Source organism: Cololabis saira, chromosome 10 (genome assembly GCF_033807715.1).
Source record: "Cololabis saira isolate AMF1-May2022 chromosome 10, fColSai1.1, whole genome shotgun sequence".
Taxonomy (NCBI): domain Eukaryota; kingdom Metazoa; phylum Chordata; class Actinopteri; order Beloniformes; family Belonidae; genus Cololabis; species Cololabis saira.
The window spans coordinates 35,568,573-35,588,217 of NC_084596.1; the positions used below are offsets into that span (position 1 = coordinate 35,568,573).

At 42.1% G+C, this 19,645-nt stretch overlaps 1 protein-coding gene across 1 annotated transcript in view; it reads left to right on the plus strand.

The window, feature by feature from the left end:
• The window catches only part of LOC133452993 (uncharacterized), a 209,707-nt gene that overhangs the window by 136,490 nt on the left and 53,572 nt on the right, over positions 1 to 19,645 (plus strand). Inside the window, exon 6 of the mRNA XM_061732788.1 lies at positions 19,226 to 19,407. Coding sequence (XP_061588772.1) covers positions 19,226 to 19,407 — 182 coding nt within the window. The remainder of the gene's footprint in view (positions 1 to 19,225; positions 19,408 to 19,645) is intronic.

The window sequence follows — 19,645 nt, forward strand, 5'->3', positions numbered from 1 at the left end:
CCAGTTTGCCTGATCCCCTTGTACGTGGGGAGGCCGCTCTGGTGCCTCACACTAACCCTAATCTTAACCATGGACATCCTAACAAATGTGCTTTTGTGCAACAAAAGTCTTCATTAATCTCCTGTGCATATTCTTGTCTTTTATCTTTGCTTATTGCCTTGGAAAGCTGATGCCTTGCTGACATGAGAAGGCCTTTCTCTTTTAACCTGAAGGCAGAATCTCTCACTCCGAGCAGGGCATGGACCTCAGCTGACAACCTCTCTTTGCATATGTGGTTATGATGTTTACAAAAGTGATGCCCTTATGCAGCTCGCTATACCCAATCACAGCGTATGTCTACTATCGCTAGCAGATGTAATGGTTGCAGATGGGAAATTTCCACGGTCTTCTCGCTGCATAAGGCTGCCTCAGGTCCCCCTGGCCAGTTTCTGTTGGTGTGTTTTGGTATCTGTGTTGCTTAATGATGACATCATGAAGCTCAGGCAGGCCATCATTAGCATTATCACCGGGGGTGATCCTACACTGCTTTTACAAAAATAATGGTTAATACATGTGGGAGATCATATCACTAAAAACTCTAGTCATGGTGTGCAGTGACTGGTGGCTTACTGCTTTGGGTTACTGCTTTGATCACTGAGGCAGGACCACACTTGTGAAAATAAATACAGAGTGGAATGCTGTGCCAGAAATATTTCACATTTCAGGTGAATCACCCCCCTATAGGAAATTCTAATTCCAAAGTAAAAAAAAAATAAAAAAAAGTGGAGTTCCTATAAGAATACAAACACACACATATACACACTTGCAGACACATGCATACATTTGTGCACACTTTCCCGGTCTGCCAGAGGTGAGGCGATGGGGACACAGAGCAGTGGCAGCTCTGTCATCTCCTGTCTGGCCTACAGGCACACAAACAATCCTGAGTCTCACTCTCAGTGTGGGTGCTCTTTATACACCTGGTATCCTCACGAGGAATCACACTTGTGTTATCTACTTTCACAGTTCCACCTACTAGTATAGCTATTGTCACGGAATATTTGTGGTTCCTGCCAAGTGGAAAGAAATCAAAAATCCATCCCTTGGGTTAATATTGGTCAGTAAAGCCTCTTTATGTACAGGTCAGTATATTATAGGTATTATAGGTAATTATAGGTAATGAAATGTCAATGATTCAAACTACTTTATTTTTATACGAAAGAGGTAGTGTGTACTTTATCTCTACCAATTTCAGCATACCGTCACCACTGCTGGCATCCGATGACATGTCTTTCCGTCATATCCTTTTTTACAGTCAATACACATTCAGTACAGTCTAATATGTCGAAAATAGCTTGTGTCCTCTTCAATAGGGCATCGATAATGAATTTGGTTAAAGGCCATGACTAATGTGCATTTTTGAACTAGTAATGGGCTCATTGGAGTTAAGGGACACAAACATAGGCCAATCCGGTCCAACACGGCCGCCCACATGCTGCCGTCCTGTCCAATGATCGCCACCCACACACACATCTCCCATTGTTTGGACCGGCACGATAAACTCTTTAGAATGCATGAAAGCGAGTCCTGGGGGCAAGTTCACCAAAGCGTGAAGGATGGAGGAGGGAGACGATGGTATAGAGAGATGGAAATGGGGGGATAGAAAGGAGGGGAGGAAGGCTAATGGCTTTACGGCAACAGTGATAATCAGGCTAACTAAAAATCACTTCATCTCACACTGGGCTGATGGCATGCTGGGAAATGGAATGAAGCGGGTTTTCAGTGTTGCATTTAGAGGACATGATGCAGAAAGATGGGTTTCTTTTTGTGTGTACTATTGTGTGCGAGTACACGCAAAAAAAATAAGCGTTTCGGGTTTGTGTACAAGCTACTATTGACAGATGTTGATTAAATCTGTCTTAAGAATTCTTCAGAGAATTCTCATGAGCACAATCACCAATTCAACGTGCATGTGCTATATATGACAAAAAAAAAAAAAAAAACTAAATATAGGCAGCTCTGGCGTGCGTGAGAGCACTGGGCCATAAAAAAAGCGTTATCCAAAGTGGCTCCCTCATAAAACAATGCACAATTAGACCTGCCATTGCAGTGCCCTGGAGTCAATGGTGGCACTTGAAAACTATGCTTGGATAGGTTTCTGTGCGATTATGAAAGCTGCAGTAGCCCACTGACTGTGTGATTATGTGTCTTGTGTCCAGCGGTTGCAGAAGTGTTTAAGAAAGCAGAGGCAGTCAGCCCCCTGGGTGGTGGATTTTGGCTCTCTTTCATCTCTTGCACTTTTCATATATGTTGCACATACGCCACACATGAAGCTTAACGCTAACATCAGAACCTAGTCAAATTGGCAGCTCTTATTAGGAATTTTCCGTCAGAGCTTCCTAGACGAGCTTTTCGTCTGCAATCCTGTGCAGCTAAAAGAGCCTGGGAGTGGAGAGTCATCGAGCAGTAATCTTTCTATACAACCCACGGTTTCCAAAGGACCTCCATGCAGGCAATCCAGCCTTATTGAGGCTCAAGAAGGGTTTAAATTCTCCACAGTTTTCATAGTCCCAACTTTTCCTGTGACCAAAGAAGAAAAACTGGGAAATTTAAAACCTATACAAACTCCCATAAACTGGGCCATTTTTGTCCCTGTTTCCCTTTTTTTTTTGTTTCCCTGTGTATCAGCTCTAGCTGTACTGTGAAAATTAAGTGAATCCATCACACTTTCTCCTGGAAAGCCCGTGCCCTTTGTTCGCTGAGAACACACAGAAAAAAAAAAAAAATCACAGAGAGACAGGGCTCCAAAGAGACTGCCTTGGCTATTTTTTATTTTTTTACTTTTGCTTTTTCATCTGACCTGGCAGTGTGCCCCATCACGCAGAATAATAGGAGCTAAAGCCATTCTCTTTTTGCCGAGCCATCAGTGAGCCATGGAGAGCCGGAGGAAGTTATTTCCATGTTAATGGGAACCTTCCCAGCAGCATCTAAACCTTACCCTCCTTTCCTTTTCCTCTATTGCTGCTTCCTCGTCTCCTATGTGCTTTGTGCTCGTGGTCCTTTACCTGCTGCCGTCCCCAAGGACTCGGTCCTTCTGCTCTTGTGTTGCAACGTTACGTTTCACCTCTCAGTCTCTGTTTACTTCTTTCTTCCTTTCCTTCCTGGTGTTTGCTTTGTGTCTGTCTGCTGCCTTGCTCTGATCTCTCTGAGTCTGATGAATGAAGATGCTGGACTTTGAGCAGTGTCCCTAATGAGGTGTGGTGAGCCATTTCTAGCTGTCTCTCATCGTTATCTATTGGGGTATATTTCTTTGCTTTCTCCCCCAGTTACTATTGCTTTTTTGGTATGCATAAAAATCCTCCCTCAAACTCAAACCCATCCACATGGATTCCTGGACTGAAAAAAAAAAAGTTGGACAAGCCAAAGAGAACTCTTTGAGCATCTCTGAAAATCCCTTATCCCTTGTTACTGAAGAACTACATTGATGTCTACATGGCTGAACATGTTCAATCTGCACCTAAACTCCAAATGATCCCGGTGTGGCTGACTAAGGCGTCCTCCCTGAGGTTTTTGCCTCTGCCTCCTGCCCTTACCACATACTTGACACTGCTTTCCCTAGGCTTACTCAGTACACAGCTGGAAATAGGCCAACATGTCATCTCCCCAATTTATGCTAAGTAGCTCCATCCACCATGCGGTCTTTGTGCAGAGAAATGGCAGGTTTGTAAACTATTCAGTTGCCCTCTCATCTCTTATAAATAAAAGCCCACAAACCTTACATATTATCATAGATAATAAGAAAGATCTGGCTTTATTGGGCAAATGGGTGATCATTCTGCAAGGGTACATGTATAAACAAACGATGGGGGATCTATGCAGACAGATGTGATGCCAATGTGGACCCTGCTGGGCCTCGTGGGAATCCAAAGCTTCCAGCTGTTTAAATGGGTCAAACAGGAGTTGTTTGTTGTAATGTTGTGAATGAACAAATCTTTCATGAGAAACACAAAAGCGAGGAAGAAAAGATGACTGAAGACAAGGTTAATAAAAGAACATTGGAAGAAGTCAGTGGGTCTGTCCTGAACGTCAGTCACTCTGAAGGACTGATATTGAAAAACCGTTATTGAAGCTCAAAACTATTCTTTGTAGAGACTTAAAGAGCCAAAGGAAAGCTCTGCATTCCAGCTCTCAAATGAAAAGGTCTTTCTACCTGTTTTATAAAAGCAGTGATTTTTGCTCCGTTAATATCGTTAAAGCTGTGCACCTGCACACTCTTTTTTTCCCAAATGTATGAAAGCTCCCGCGTGGTTTACTATGTTGTAACTGCTGCACTTGCAATTATGTGTTCACTTCTCACTAGTCTCATATCGCTACACAGCATGTGTTCATCGTAAACTGCTTTGCATAAAACACGCTAAACACTAGAAAGGGGAATGCTGGTTCCAAAAGTAATAAGTTACACATAGATTGTTTCAAATATATTCATCTGCATTCATGCATTTCAAAACGGCAATATCCAATATTGTGCAAAAATCAAAGGCACTCCTAGTCTTTCTGGTTTCATCAAAGTTTTAGTGACCATTCTAATTATTTATGTATGTATAGTGATGGACCAATTAATCGATCGTCGGCCAGGTTTTAATAATCTGCACTGGCTGCACTGGCTGACTTCAAGACAAAACACAAAATACAACCACACAATGTTCAGAATAAAATGACTCTACAAGCAAAAGTCAATATTTAGTGTGGCCTCCCTCTGAACAAAACACAGATTTCTTTTTCAGGATGATTTTTGTGTACTGGTCCCGTTCATTTTAGCTTGACAAGAGCAAGGTTTCTTTGTTGTCTGGTAAGAGAATGCAACAGAAACTTTAAAAAAGTCTTTTTAGCTTTTATTAGTCAAACACCAATGCATAGGAACAGTGTCATTGTACCAACTTTATTGCTCAAATAAATAATGAATCAAATGTTAGGAAAGCACTCACTCAATAAAAGTGAGGAGTTACCATTGTGTTACATCACCTGTCCTTTCTTTAATCCTTTGTGAAGTGAGATTACCGATTCTTGCAGTTTTGTAAGAGGAATCTTTGTTCATTTGAGCAGCTCAACAGTCTGCAATCATTAATTTCTGACTGTCTCCGTCATGAGTCGCTATACTTCTTCAACAGCAGAAAGGTCTGGACTGCAGGCTGGCCAGTGAAGCACAACGTCTGTTTGTCAGTGAGGCATCACTGTTGTGTGAAGGGCCAAACGAGGTCTGCTGTTTTCCAACCGAAATAAGCACAAACCTCTTAGGAGAAGACATTGCTTTGATTGCCGCAAATGTTTCTTTGAAAATCCAATATAAGCCTGTGCATCGCTGATGCTTTCACACGACACACCCTCATAGCGTTTGAGGTTGCTCACGAGGCACTCACAGGTCCAGTCACAAAATGAATCAGTAAATCAGGGAAATAAGACTTTATTTCTCGTTTTATTCACAGTGATTACCTTCTAAAGCACACGATAAGTCATCCACACCTCCACACAATTCTTTTTTTTTTCTGTTAATGGCTTTGCCGAGCAAATGGACTACTACCTCAGCCATGCCATTCGCTCACACTTATAAGATAAGTGGGCACAAAAGAAAAAAAAGAGTGACGTTTATGAAAAGGTAACATATGGTGTTATTACAGAATGCAAATTTGTGATCTCCATTTGAAATGACACAAAAAACTCCTTTTCTATGCTTGATTGCCCTTATCTGGATGTGTGAAGCTACTACAAATGCTCTCTTTGTTTAGTGTGGCCTTGGTGTAAAAACTTTCCCACCCAGCGAGCCATTCATAGTTATGTGGTACTGTGTAATGACAGCTTGAGATAAATATAGAAAGCAGAATCTTTCAGCTTTTTATATTTATCTCCACCAAACATCTCATCATGCTGCATTTGCTGTACTTCACAGCACAAATCTTTAACACCAGTTTTAAAAGGGGCACAGTCTGTGAAGGAGTAAAGACGGCAGAGTCCACCCTCTTCAATTGCAGTCAATGGAGAAGCACACACACACACACACGTATATTAGGGGTGTCAAATTAGCGCGTTAATTGCACCGCGTTATATTTTGTAAGCGCCTAATAATCTACATTTTAATCTTTAATTTTACCTTTTCTTTTTGCAAGTTGCCTTTATTGTGAAATCTGTATTTGTGCAGTGGGCTGGAAAACAACGGTCAGTCACACCTGGAAGTGGACATTGATTGGCTGTCAGTGTGTGTGGGCGTGTTTAGCAGACGTTGCTAGGCTCCCATCGTAGCTGGACCATGAGCTGAACAGGCTGAAAATGGAGGAGCATGTGAAAGTTATCAATCCAGTGAATGGAGAATTTACATTTCTAAAACGCCCCGACGCTCTTCAAACTAAACTTCAGGAGAGCAGGCCGCGCATGCGCACGACTGCGACTGAGAGGCTGACGAATGATCTTGCCAAGTGGATGTAAACGTTTAGGACTGCATCTGTTCAGGTCTGTTAAAAAAAAAAAACCTTTATAAAGACACTTTTTTTTTTGTTATATATCAATGTTTTGATCGTCCACAATAATGTAATAAATTCAAAGGAAAACACCACAAGTTGAGGGCTTTTCTCAGCCATTTTTAGGTTAGATAAAAAAAATAAAATAAATATATATATATATATATATATATATATATATATATATATATATATATATATATATATATATATATACATATATATATATATATATAAACACAGTATATAGTGCTTCTTATTTCAATAATTCAACACTGTTGAATGTAGTATGGTGTTATTTGCATATTCTCAAGACTTTAAGGACTTAAAGTCTAAAGTTTTTCATTTTCATCTCTTTTGACTTATTTTTAAGTGTTTTTTTGCATTAAATTCTAGACTTCCTGAATGCAATAGACTTCATCAGTGAAGGATGAAAGTAATTCTTTGGTACCTTTGGTGTTAGTCCAAGGATGAAGAGAATAATTTTGGAAAATAACATAAAATACATGTTAAAAGCAAACACTGTCCAAAATGCACTCTTGTTTGGACTTTTACTGACCTGTCCAGGGTTTATCCCGCACAAAGACAGTTGGGATGGGCTCCAGCAGACACTGACCTAGTTCCACTGTTGTTGAAGTGAGACATAGTGCCCTGATGTGATACACAGTTGTCAAAAGAGAGTAAAGTAACTTTGGCGGGCTTTTGCTGACAGTAGGGACCGGAGACTCCGAAAGCTGGACAACGCTTCCTGAGAGTCATCAAATTTTCCTTCACGTCACACTGAAACGGATATTTGAACATGAAAAACACTCCTTTGTGCTACTTTAACTGCACAAAAAATACACAAAAAATATTGTAACAATACGATTTGTAAATGATCTTGAAACTGGATTTGTAACTTGCTTGTATATGTCATGCCTTCAATGGAGTGCATTTATGCTCCATGATTCTAGTCTTGTTGAGCACACAAAACATGTATACATAGAAGCACATATTTTTTTATTCATTTGTTTTTATATCATACACATTTACATGCCAGAGGTAATCTGAGGCTCAGTGTCTTGCCCAAAGATACTGAGACATTGGGAGTCCGAGGATCAAACAACAGATGTTCCCGTTGGCAGAGGACTGTTCTACCTCCTTCACATAGTCTTTTTTCTTCTTTCCTTGCATTTTATATCTTGCCAATGCAGTATTTTAAACAGTGACTGTCAGGGAGAAACATCCCCATGAATTCAAATGTCCAGAAGTATTGTAAAAATAGAAAGGAAGGGGTTATATTTGTCTCACAAGGAATCCGTACAGAAGGCTTCATAAATAACTGGCACATCTTGGTGTGAGGACTGTTTTCACTCTCGTATGTTTACTTATAGTGGGACTCGCAGACATACTTCTCGGATGGTTGGTAAATATAAGCACTGACTGCATTTCACAGAGCCTTTTTGCATGCAATCACAGTAAATTACTTTGCACAAGCAAGCGTGTACGGCATTCACTGTGTAGGAACCGTGGAACTGGGGTTGTGGGCCATCTCATGTTTTTTAAAACCCACAAAGTGTTTCTCTTTACTAAAATTCCTTCTCACTTACTCAGTGTGCAGCCCCCTTCAGGTTTGAACAATGCCTTGTGTTAATTAAACCAAATCCCTGAATTTGCCTTCTCTTAGCCTTCTTTGCACATTCTGGGGGAAAAAAATTTAATGTTTGATTCCAGAGATTTACTATTTTCCCTTCTAGTGTTAATACTCATTTGTACTTGCAGAGAGTAATACCGATTACTGTGATAACCTAAACAATTAGGTAATATGCTATAACTTCCAATAATTGTTATTCCTTAATTAAGTTCTTCATTTGCAAAACCCAAATAGGAGATGGACAAAATGGAATAAAAGGACAAACTAATTAAAACAGAGGTGGCTAATATCAACACACTTTTTATCCTTTCATTTTTTCCATCCCTGTATTTTTCTCCGGCTCTGTATTAATATTTAATCTAAAGTTCAGTGCTTTCTGCTTCAGTAGACAGTAAAATCACTGCTGGAAAAATTGCTCTTGGTCACGTCTCCTTCTCTTTCGTTCTTCTCCTCCTTTTCTCACATCATTCGCTTTGAGTCTTAAGTTGCGTTTCTCTCCGTTTCTTTCTTTCTCTTCAGCTCTCGCCACACATTTGTCTCAATCCTTTCGTCCCTCGCAATACCTTGCAGGTGGAGGGAAATGTCAGCCATGACTCTAACTGGCTTTTAACGGCTGCAAACTCCATGTTCCCTTTTCTGACACCAGTCAGTCATTCTCTCAAGCAGCCAGCCAGCCAGCCAGCCTCCCACTCTGTCATTTCATCATTTAGTCAGTGCACTCCAGCGCCAGTCTTTGCAAAGCTTTTTAGCCACTTGATATCTTGCGTAGACTGGAGCTCCCGCTTGTAGTCTTTTCACCCCCTTACAGCTTGAATGCATTTAAAATGACTGCACGGTATGTCATTTTAAAATGCTTTCAAGAGGTTTCTGCAGACAGATCCAAATGCTAAGTTCTCCAATGTACATCTCCTCATTGGACCAGCACTAACTGAGAATCGATGCAGGGCGAGGGAGTTAACTCTGTTTGGGGCTTGGTGTGTTTACCTACCTGAGTGTGCCCATGTTAGCATGCATGTGCAAGCATTCACATACTAATGGATTAATGGACACACACACACACACACACACACACACACACACACACACACACACACACACACACACACACACACACACACACACACACACACACACACACACACACACACACACACACACACACACACACGCACACAAACACACAAACTCAAGCTCTCCTAGACATTTCCTCCCACTCCATATGGCATCAGAGCAGAGCTCAGTCATGGCTAATGGCTTACCTCTCTGTACACGGCAAGTTAAACAGCAGTCTGTAGTGCTTTATACTGCTTGCTCTGGATCATGCAAAGAAAGAAGAAAGAGATCTTCTATGTTTCATTATTAACCCTTTGAATACTGAGATAGAAGACATCACTTTCACTTTTACTGCATTCTGTTTCATTTATAGTTGCTTCAAACATGAATTACAGTTCAGTTTTTGTCTCACCATTCCCATTTCAACTATTACTTTCCTCTCTTTGTCCCCTTATCACCCCTTATTTGCACTTGGCTTTGCCTTTATCATCCCCTCTGTCTCTGGCATTTTCTATTACGCCCTTTTGTGTATTAATGCCTGTGTAATGAGCTTCCCTCTAATGGGTGTAGATTTTAATTCAGGCCTCTTTTAAAACCTGTGCATGCACTTTAGCCAGCAAGCATTTTTTATTGACTCGCCTTCCTCCAAATTTTCCACCACCATCAAAAGAAACATGCCTCCTTTGGCTCTGATAAAATGTGCCTCAGTTGCATCCTATTATTTTTTTCTTTTTTCCACTCAACCCCCTGCCTCTCATCTCCTAGTGCTTTTACAGTACCGACCCACAGTCCACTCTTCAAAAAGGGGTTCCCTGCTGGCTTGTCACCCTCTTCATTCCTCTCTTCCCATCCTCTCTGTTCCTCTCATGTTGCATCTTTCATTACACGTTTATCTGTCCTTTTTGCTGTCTGCCCCCTTCTCCTTTTCATAATGTCACCCATCTCCCTTCCTTTCTGTATCAAACAGTATGTCAATTTAAGCTCTTTTTCTGCACTTTTACACCCATATTAAATGACAGACTTCCTAATTAACCATCACCGCCTGTCATTCTGCTTCATATCCAACTAATACTCCTTGCCAGTATGGCCTCAATCCATCCAGTCACCTGCAGAAACTGAAGGTCCCCAGCCAATTGCAATGCTCCCTGTGAATCGCAGTTTGATGTCACGGTAAATCAGTACAGCCTCATAGAGAATAGTTGAGACAGAGACATGGAGGAAGAGCCTATTTCCTCTGTGAAGATGTTCCTGAATATAGAAAAAGTAATATTCTCTTTTATTCTTTCCTGGGCACAATTATAGCCGGCTCATTGGGAAACACCTACAGTACATTGGTGAAATATAATTGAGCTGCCTTGTTCATGCTGTTTGCTCACAGCCCCCATTAATGGCCTTACCTGTGTGAACAAAGGTAGCAGACAAGCCATCTGCGCCTCATTTTGGTCCAACGTGTGTTTTTATTAGACTGGTGCTCCTTTCTGAGCTTCTCCATGTGTGGAATTAGCAGGGATTCTTTCCCTGCCACTCACTTTTTCACTATCCTGTCTCTTCTCATGTTCCCTGCTGAACCCCCCCCACACCCCCTTTCAGTCTATCAAAGGTAGAAATGATGTATCACTTGTGTTGCACGCTGCTCTCCTGTGCGAGCACAAAGCTGATAATGATTAGGGCTAGCCTACGTTACCAGCATCACGCCCCCTTTGTCAGTACTCTCTTGAGTGCTCCCTGTGTGTGACAAGTGTGTATTAGAAAGAGCAAGGCTGGAGGAGTTCTCTCTGTTGGTGTCTATGGGGATATAAAGAGAAGAAAAAAAAAAAAAAAGCTCATGACTGGGACCGTTGTGCCCCTGCTTCTTCACAATCACCCAGATCAATAGAAACCGCAGTCTCTGACTTGTAAATAACTTTGCTAATTTGATGTCTCATTAGCAACAGGCCTGTTTATGTTCAAACTGCCTTCATCTCCGCCTTCTGGTGTAGTGTCAGTCCCAGATGGTGGGCATGGTAGTCACGCCACATAAACTGGCGTTTAGCATTGATTAACTGGCACTTTCTTTCCCTTTAAATGGGCAGAGCCTTGTAAGACCATGTGAGCCAAGGCACTCTCTGTCAGCAGTAGAATATATATACGTATAAGTTACGGTTATGCAAGTATCGTTGTCGCAAGGTCTCTGCAGCAAATGTATCAATATTTTAGTCACATATAGCATTTGATTGTTCAGCATGTTATTTCAAAACCACGGGCGTTACATTGCTGCTGTCACAGCTTCCACTCTTCAAGGAAGGCTTTCAACTCAACATATACAGACCCCCATTCAGCCACGAGCACAACAGTGAAGACAGGCACTGTTTTTTGACAAGGTCTGGCTCGCTGTCAGTGCTCTAATCCATCCCAGAGGAGATGGATGGGGCCGAGGTCTTGGCCCTGGGCAGGCCAATCAAGTTTCCTGCCATGCCAACCCGGGAAAATATTGGTCTTTATGGACCTGGCATCTTGCATGAGGGCATCACTGAGTTGAAACAAGAAGAATTGCCAGACCTTAAGTGGCGGCATGGCAGTAAATTTGATTAAATGTTATTTAAAGCCTAGCTACATTTCTACAAATACTAATGTGTAATTGTGTCATTAATTATCTAAAGGTTTGTTAAATATGCAAACTATATAATTAGAATCATAGTTTCTTTTTGTTTTTGCTTCTTCCTAGAGGGTAGCATAAGGCACAATCAGCCAAACCAAATCACAAACACACAGATGTTTGGGCTTTTTTCCCCCCAGCTACCTAACTGCTATTTCATATTCTCTACCAGGTCTGGTGTTAGTTTTGGCACCTCCTGTCGAAGGAACGCAGTCCTCCTTCATTACCAGCTACTTGTCAGTAGGTTTGTCTGCTGTTTGAGGCTGGGCTGGTAGGTTTTTTTTCTATTGGAGACATGTTCCTGATCTCTGCCACTATGAGATCAGTGAAAGTGGACCAAATAAGTCAACATTCAGCTGAGAGCTGTGAAGCAGAAGCTGTAAATACCACACGTACCCCTGTAATATTGACAACAAGTCACATCATTCATATTTTTTCTCATTCAAAACGGATGCAAAGTTGTTATGAATAAATGAGATACTGCAACTGTAAGATTAAAACTCCTATTTTGGTTGAGTTTTGGTGAAACGTTCAGGATGTGGACATCTGTCTAATGCTAGATGAAATCTTATTATTAAACCTTTCCTTACTTACCAAGCTGTGGCTGTCCACACATCAACCATAAAAACAACATAGTCATGTCATACACAAGTTCATGTCAGAAAATGGATTGAATAGTAAATGAATAGTGGTTATACTAATTTTAGTAGGAACCTGTGGGGATGTGGACACACTTTACTTATTATACTAATACATGAATATGAGATGAATTACTCATTGTCTACTAATATGTTTCTTGTTGGATTTTCAGTTTTTTAATTAATGTTTATAAAACAGAATTGATTCAGTGAAACTAATAGTTTCAAATACTGAAATAAAGAATAAAAAAAAAGTATAAATAGCAGTTCAAGTAGTTTTGTATCCAGCGGTGTTCAGAGACTGAAGTGCTCTAGTGACCTTAAATCATTAATTCCTCCTAATGTAATTTTATACTGTAGTTAATAATTTGTAAGTTTCACACATGGGAACCAGTTGATGATAGCAGGAACATAGTTTATAAAACAGCCTGGAAAGTAGTGTAGAGATGTGTGGTAAATGAACAAACAAAGAAAAATTTAATTTTGTCCTGACCAGGTCTTAAAACTAGGGAAATACAACCTCTGACAAAACAACATACACAACATACATTTTTGTTTTTAATCAAAGCTGTAGGGCATATATATATATATAACATATATCCTCCTGAGACCCAGGAGGTTATCCTGGGTCCATAAGAGATGTCCGACCTGTCAGCAGCTCCCGCTGAAGGCATCATGTTGGTCCGAACCGGAGCAGCTGGTCCAGTTCAGGGCAGCGATCCAGAAGGATCTTCTTGGTAACCTAAATCAGTTGATGATCCAGTCTTAATTCTGGACCAGCAGATTGGTGTGGTCCCTGAAGACTCCCTCCTGATCCTGCCATCAGCAGTGTCCTCAGAGCCAAGGCTGCCATTGGTATTTGCGGGTTCCATCATTGTGCTCCTACCTTCATATCTTCATGTGGTTGATTGTGAGATTGTTGCAGCTCCACTCGTGTGTAACTTATCTGGTGATGTGTGGACTGTTGTGTCCTTCACGTGTGGTTGTGAATTTATTGACGTCAAGTTTCCTCATATTCTGGACTTCACTGTATTGCCAATGAGTGTTGCCAATGGACAAAACCTCAGAAATATGCATATGCCAGCCTTGATGTGCGTGTGAAGGACCGCAACTTTCCACGTTCAAATCACATGAGCATGGAAAGTGGCGTACGCATGTTTTTTGTGCGCCTTTGTACATGAGGCCCCAGAAGCTGACAAAGAAGAAAGCTGAACTCAGGCCACCAGCAGCCCCACGGAGGACCAGAAGAGGGCAGGAGGAAACCCCCCGCCAGCAAGGCCCGCCCCCTCCCAGCAGGTGACAGAGGGAAGCCCCGGGCAGAGCCCCCATGACCACGGGAGGAGACAGCTAGAAAATCTACGGCGACGGACCAGGACCCAGCCGAACACCAACCACCCGGCATAGGCCGACCGCAGGGTCAAGAGGTCCACGCCCTCCAGGCCCACAACCCCCACCCAGCCAAAGGCCAGCCCGCCGGCAGAGACAGGGCCACCCCCGATGAAAGTGAGAACCCCAGAGCCAAAGGTGTGCCCAGCTGCAGGGGCAGCGGGGGGGAAGTGAAGACGGGCACAGAGCGCAAGAACCCCCCCGACAAGGAGCCACCCAGACAAGCCCAACAGCAAAGAGTCTCAAACCCAGGCTAGACAACGGACACCCATTCACACAGACACTAACATACACTCACTGACAATGACATGGACAATCATTCTCTCACCATTCCCATCTCCCCCTGGAGGCCCGACACAGCCTAGCAGACCCCCCCAGGCACGGCGAGCCAATACCCCCACCTCAACGATGACCACCCAATGCAGAAAGTTGCCAGCCCCCAGATGCGGAAGCTCCAGGCCCACACCGCAATAGTCCAGATACCCTACTCAGGGCAAGTGGCTGCCACCCAGGGGCAGATCTTAAATAAGACACATTTGCCATAAAAGAGAGGTGAAATGAAGTACAGTGGCTCGACACCCCGCCAATAAAAGCAGGAGCTATGAAAAAAGCTGTAAATTCAGCGTTGAAAAGGAGGGTATGGTATTCTGTCTCTGTTGTATTTTGGTGAGAGACATTTTACAAAGACCATGAGATATTGAGTCATCCTTGCAGATAAAAAGGGGAAAAATATCTCTCCTTTAAAAATATTGATTCATTTTGAACATGAAAAAAGTTAAACCTTAGCTGTTGAGATATCCCAGCATTTCATGGATTCCTGCCTCTGCCACTGCAGATTGATTGATACATGTTGATTACTGAGTTCTTATTTTAGAGATATTTTACCACAAAGTTAATTTCTAGTGATGTTCAGTTTCTGCAGATGAGGCACTTCCATTAAAAAAAAAAAATCCTCAGCACATCAAAGGCATTAAGTGGGAGTAACTACAGCAAAAAATAGAAAATCTGTCAACTTACATCAATATTCAAGTTCAAATTGTATTTGTTACATAAACATTCTACATGGTACAATGTGCAGTGAAATGCTTTGTGTACCTGCTCCAGATGCTTTACACACAGTAACAACAACACAATACAACAGCAGCACAACATAAAGCAGAAGAAAATAGGAACAGATGTGCAAATGAACATAAATGTGGGTATGTGCAAATGGATGTGTGCAGATTTTGCTGAGTTTTGTGCAGTGAACTGAAATGTCCATGTAGGTGGAGATCAGTTCAGTTCAGTGTCCGTTGAGGATGCGGATGGCCTGAGGAAAGACGCTCCTCCTCATCCTCTCGGTATGCGCCTTCAGGCAGGGGTAACATCTCCCTGAATGCAGCAGTTAGTTTATGGCGGGGTGGGTGGGTCCTTTCAGAACCCTGGTGGTTATGGTTCTACAACGTTTGTTGTAAATTTCCAATGGCTGGGGAAGAGTGGTTCTGATGATCTGTGGTGCTGAGCGGACCCCCCTCCTGATGGCCAGTACGTCCTGTTTGGAGCTTCTCTCCACAGTGTATGTGTAAAAATTCCCAAGTATCCTGACAGGGAGTATGAAGTTACACAGCAGTGTCAGGTGTTAAAAAATCTGACGGGCCTTCTTCACCACGACGTTGATGTGAGTAGTGTCACGATGTGGGTAGATGAGGACCCAAATAGAGGAGAGCAGGAGGAAGGAGTTCCAAAAAAAGCTGATTTATTAAGTAAAAACAAACCAGAAGCGCTGCAGAGCAGGGTTGACAAAAAAACACAAGAGCCAAAATCCGAAAACCTGACAGGACACACGGAGGGTGAAAACAGTACGGACCAGCAGGGAACAAGGGAAAGACAAGACCAGATATACATAGAAGGGGACCAGATATACATAGAAGGGTTGACGAGACACGGGTGCAGACAATCAGGGCAGATGGGAACCAGGGAAGTCAAAACAGAACTGAAACACAAACACAGGTTTCAAAATAAAACAGGAACTGAATAACCAAACTGTGACAAGTAGCCCATGTCATATCCTCTGAAATGTTGACCCCAACGTATCTGAATGTATCCACCCTCTCCACCTGCGTCCTGCTGATGGTGAGTGGGGTGGAGATCCCCTGCTGTTTCCGACTTAAGTCCACAATCAGCTCCTTAATTTTGCCGTCGTTCAGCTGGAGGTTGTTAAACTGGCACCAATCCTCCAGGTGGCGGATCTCTCTCATGTATGCCAACTCATCGTTGTTGGAGATGAGACCCCCACAGGGTGTTGAGGGTGAGGGGCGATGAGGTGTGGTTGCCCAACCTGAGAACCTGAGGACCCATCTACATTGAGAAGAGTTCAGTCTGAGGTCACTCAGCTTGGAGGCCAGCCTAGAGCGGACTATGGTGTTGAACGCTGATGCATGGTCCATAGTCATGTTCAAGATACTTGACATACTCAATCATTAGGGCCTGAGCACTGACAGTGCGAAGGCCCTATTGTATCTGTAGGAATTTGGTTTTTAGGGCCCGAGCACTTACAGTGCGAAGGCCCTATTGTATCTGTAAGAATTTTTTTTTCTCGTTTTTATTTTTCCGAAGAAAGGAGGGCCTTTTTGCCCCCCTAAACGTGCCCCAAAAGTCTGCATGCAAGTTTGCATTAATGGGCGTGGCCTAATGGCTCAACAGCGCCCCCTATAAAACTTCTGGCCTCAAGCCCCACAATACGGTTTGACGTACATGCACAAAAATCGGTACACACCTGTATCATGTTGCAACTTAAAGAAAAGTCTCTTGGCGCAATGGCCGAAACCGAACAGGAAGTCGGCCATTTTGAAATAATCGTGTAATTTTGGCGCAATTTATGCCATTTCTTCGGCCGTTTCTTTGCCCAAACCGTAACACCTAGGTGTGTTATACATCAAAATGTGTGTCTCCATCCTGCGACGATGGGCATTACTTTTCTCAGTCAAAAGCGTTACCGTGGTGACCATAGACACCAAAAAGCGCGCCCCCACTTCATCTGATTGGTCCATATCTGATAGTTCCTACTTTCTGCAATAACTTTTGAATGGTTTGACATAAATAGTCGTGGGTGGTGTCATTGGACTTGGTTTTGAGTCCTTAAACATATTTGGTGCAAATTAGCCCAGCCCCTTCTTCTGATTGGTCGATATTTGATAGTTCCTATTTTCTGCCATAACTTTTGAATGGTTTGACATAGATAGTCGTGGGTGGTGTCATCTGACTCAGTTTTGAGTACTTGACCTTCATTGGCATGAATTAGCCCTGCCTCTTCTTCTGATTGGTCGATATTTGATAGATCCTATTTTCTGCCATAACTTTTGAATGGTATGACATACAGAGTCATGGGTGGTGTCATCTCTGTGTTGTTCTGCTGAAAAACGGACCCATAAAGCAGCTTTTGAACTTGTGAGAAAATCCACATCTGTTACATTATTTTTACCTCTCATGCATTCTCCATAAGGCAATCCCATCAGCTGCGTTTTTCTCTTTTACGTCAAATTTTTAGCATTTTTCAACCTTGAATCTTTTGCAGAATTAAGTTATTATGTTCATTTGTTTCAATTCTAGGATTTACACTGTCATGAATATTGAGATAAAAAGAAATAGATTCAACATTGATTGACAAAGTTAAGCATCCAAAAAAGTTTTCAGCTTGAATCCTTTTTTTTTTAAATTTTATTATTATTTTAGGTACTTCTTTTTTTCTTCAAGGATGTAAGGCGAGGAAACTTATTTTGGACATTTTTTTCTAGACTTTTTAGAATACGAACTGCTTGAATTAAAACTGATAGTTACTTATCTAGTTCATCTTATTCACAAGGGAATAAAATAAAAATCCTAATCGGGGGGAAAACATTCACACTCCATGCAGAAAATGCCCAGGCAAGATTGAAAATGGGAACTTTCTTGTTTTAAGGCGACTGTGCTGAACCACCATCCTTCCTCATTTTCTGTGGGCAAAACAAATCTGCAGAAAATGTAGTCAACTGACTAAAAAAGACATGAAAAATCTAAACTTTTTTATTTTAAGTATTGAAAGATTATTCTAAGATCTCAATATTTTTCTGAAGCTTGACAAAACTTTAAAAACAGAGAGAAAGCGCAGTCTGTTGTCATTTCAGTAGTGTCATTGTTTGACCTTGAAAGCAAGTATAGCATTCTTTTTTAAATATATTACAAATTACTACTAGGACAGCCTCTGTTGCAGGTTTGACTTCAGCAAACTAGAAAAGACAACTGTGGAACAGCCTGAGGGATGACTTTGGCAGCTCATAACACTGTGAAGTCTGAACTGTAATCCCGGTTCACTAACTGAAATACCCCCACAGTCTGTTTCGCTGTGATGTCTTCACATTTGCAGAATTCATCTGACTGTTGGCTGGCACTGATACTGTCTTGTTAAAGTGTGGGCTATCTTTCATTCTGTCATCCCATCGTGTTTGTGTGTGGATGTTCTCTCCTATGTTTATGGGTCTATCTGATTCCTCTAGCTTTAGCCGAACAGATAAGAGCTCAGTTTGAGCGAGCCGCTCTGTTCTTTGTGTGCAAGCCAAATGCTGATATTTAACCTTTTTCCTCGCTCAATTTTGATTTTTTTTTTGCCTGTCCTTGTGCATTTATCCTTGCTGCTGGTGGCTATGTGCGCGCCCAGATAAAATAAGATGGCAGGACTATATTTAAATTCACACGGTCATGTGAGTGTTTCCCTTTTCATGCAGGGAAAGTCATCTTGTATTTCGTTGTTTTTATATAACTACAGAAAAAAAGACAATGCCCTGCTGTTCTGTCCTGTACCGGGGTTGGCACTGAAATAAAACACCATGTTTAAATGGGATGGCAGCACATATGCCAAGGCCTGTTATCTTGATCAATACTTGTTAGCACAGGGAAACAATGGACAACTCAGGGACTAAAACACCAGTGATTGTGATAAGTATTTATAATAACATGTTATTTCACGTTAAAATGTGCAGGGGATGGTGTGTCTTCTCTTAACTACAGTCTTTTTCATTTTCTTTATCTTCAATGTTCTGTTTCTCAATCCTAGCCTCTCATAATTCAGCTATTTTTCACAGCAGTCTTTTCCGGCCAATTTCTATCTGGCTTTTAATAATATCGTTTGAGCCAAGTGCTCAAACACACTCTGCCTTCCTCCTGCTTTATCGCTCTCCTTCATCCTCTCAGTTCAGTTAAACTAAATGCTGCCTTATCTGAACGAAATGCTGTAAATATTGGCGCCGTCAAGGTGGGAGGCAGTGATTTGAAAACAGTTTAAAAGACAAAATGAAATGTTTAACTGACAAATAAACGCGCGTCGCCGGCAATAAAGTGACAACGTCTCTAACGCGTTGCCTTCGTGTCTGTTTTACAGAGTCGTGGTCCTTCTCCGTTTCGGAGCTGGCCATCCCGGGCGCCGAGATCGGACGCATCTCAGCGACCGACGCCGACCTCGGCGAGAACGCTAAACTGGGATACAGCATCCTGGAGTTGGATAGTGGGGATATCTTCAACATCACCGGATTGAACCAAGAGGCGGTCATCACGCTCAACAAGGTGAGACAAGGATGGCAGAGATGGAGATGAGGTCAGGTGGGAGAAGGTGTTGAAGGACAGCATTGTACGGGAGGAAAGAAAATCCTGTCTGAGTGTAAGAAAGATGGTGGCAAAGGGGAAAAACAAAGATAAAAATACAGGGAAATGTGCTTGCAAGGGAAGAAAGTGGAGCAGATGATGAGGTAATGTGGCATGATCTTTAGAGATGTGCTGTTTTGAGTCAAATCACAGCTACAAC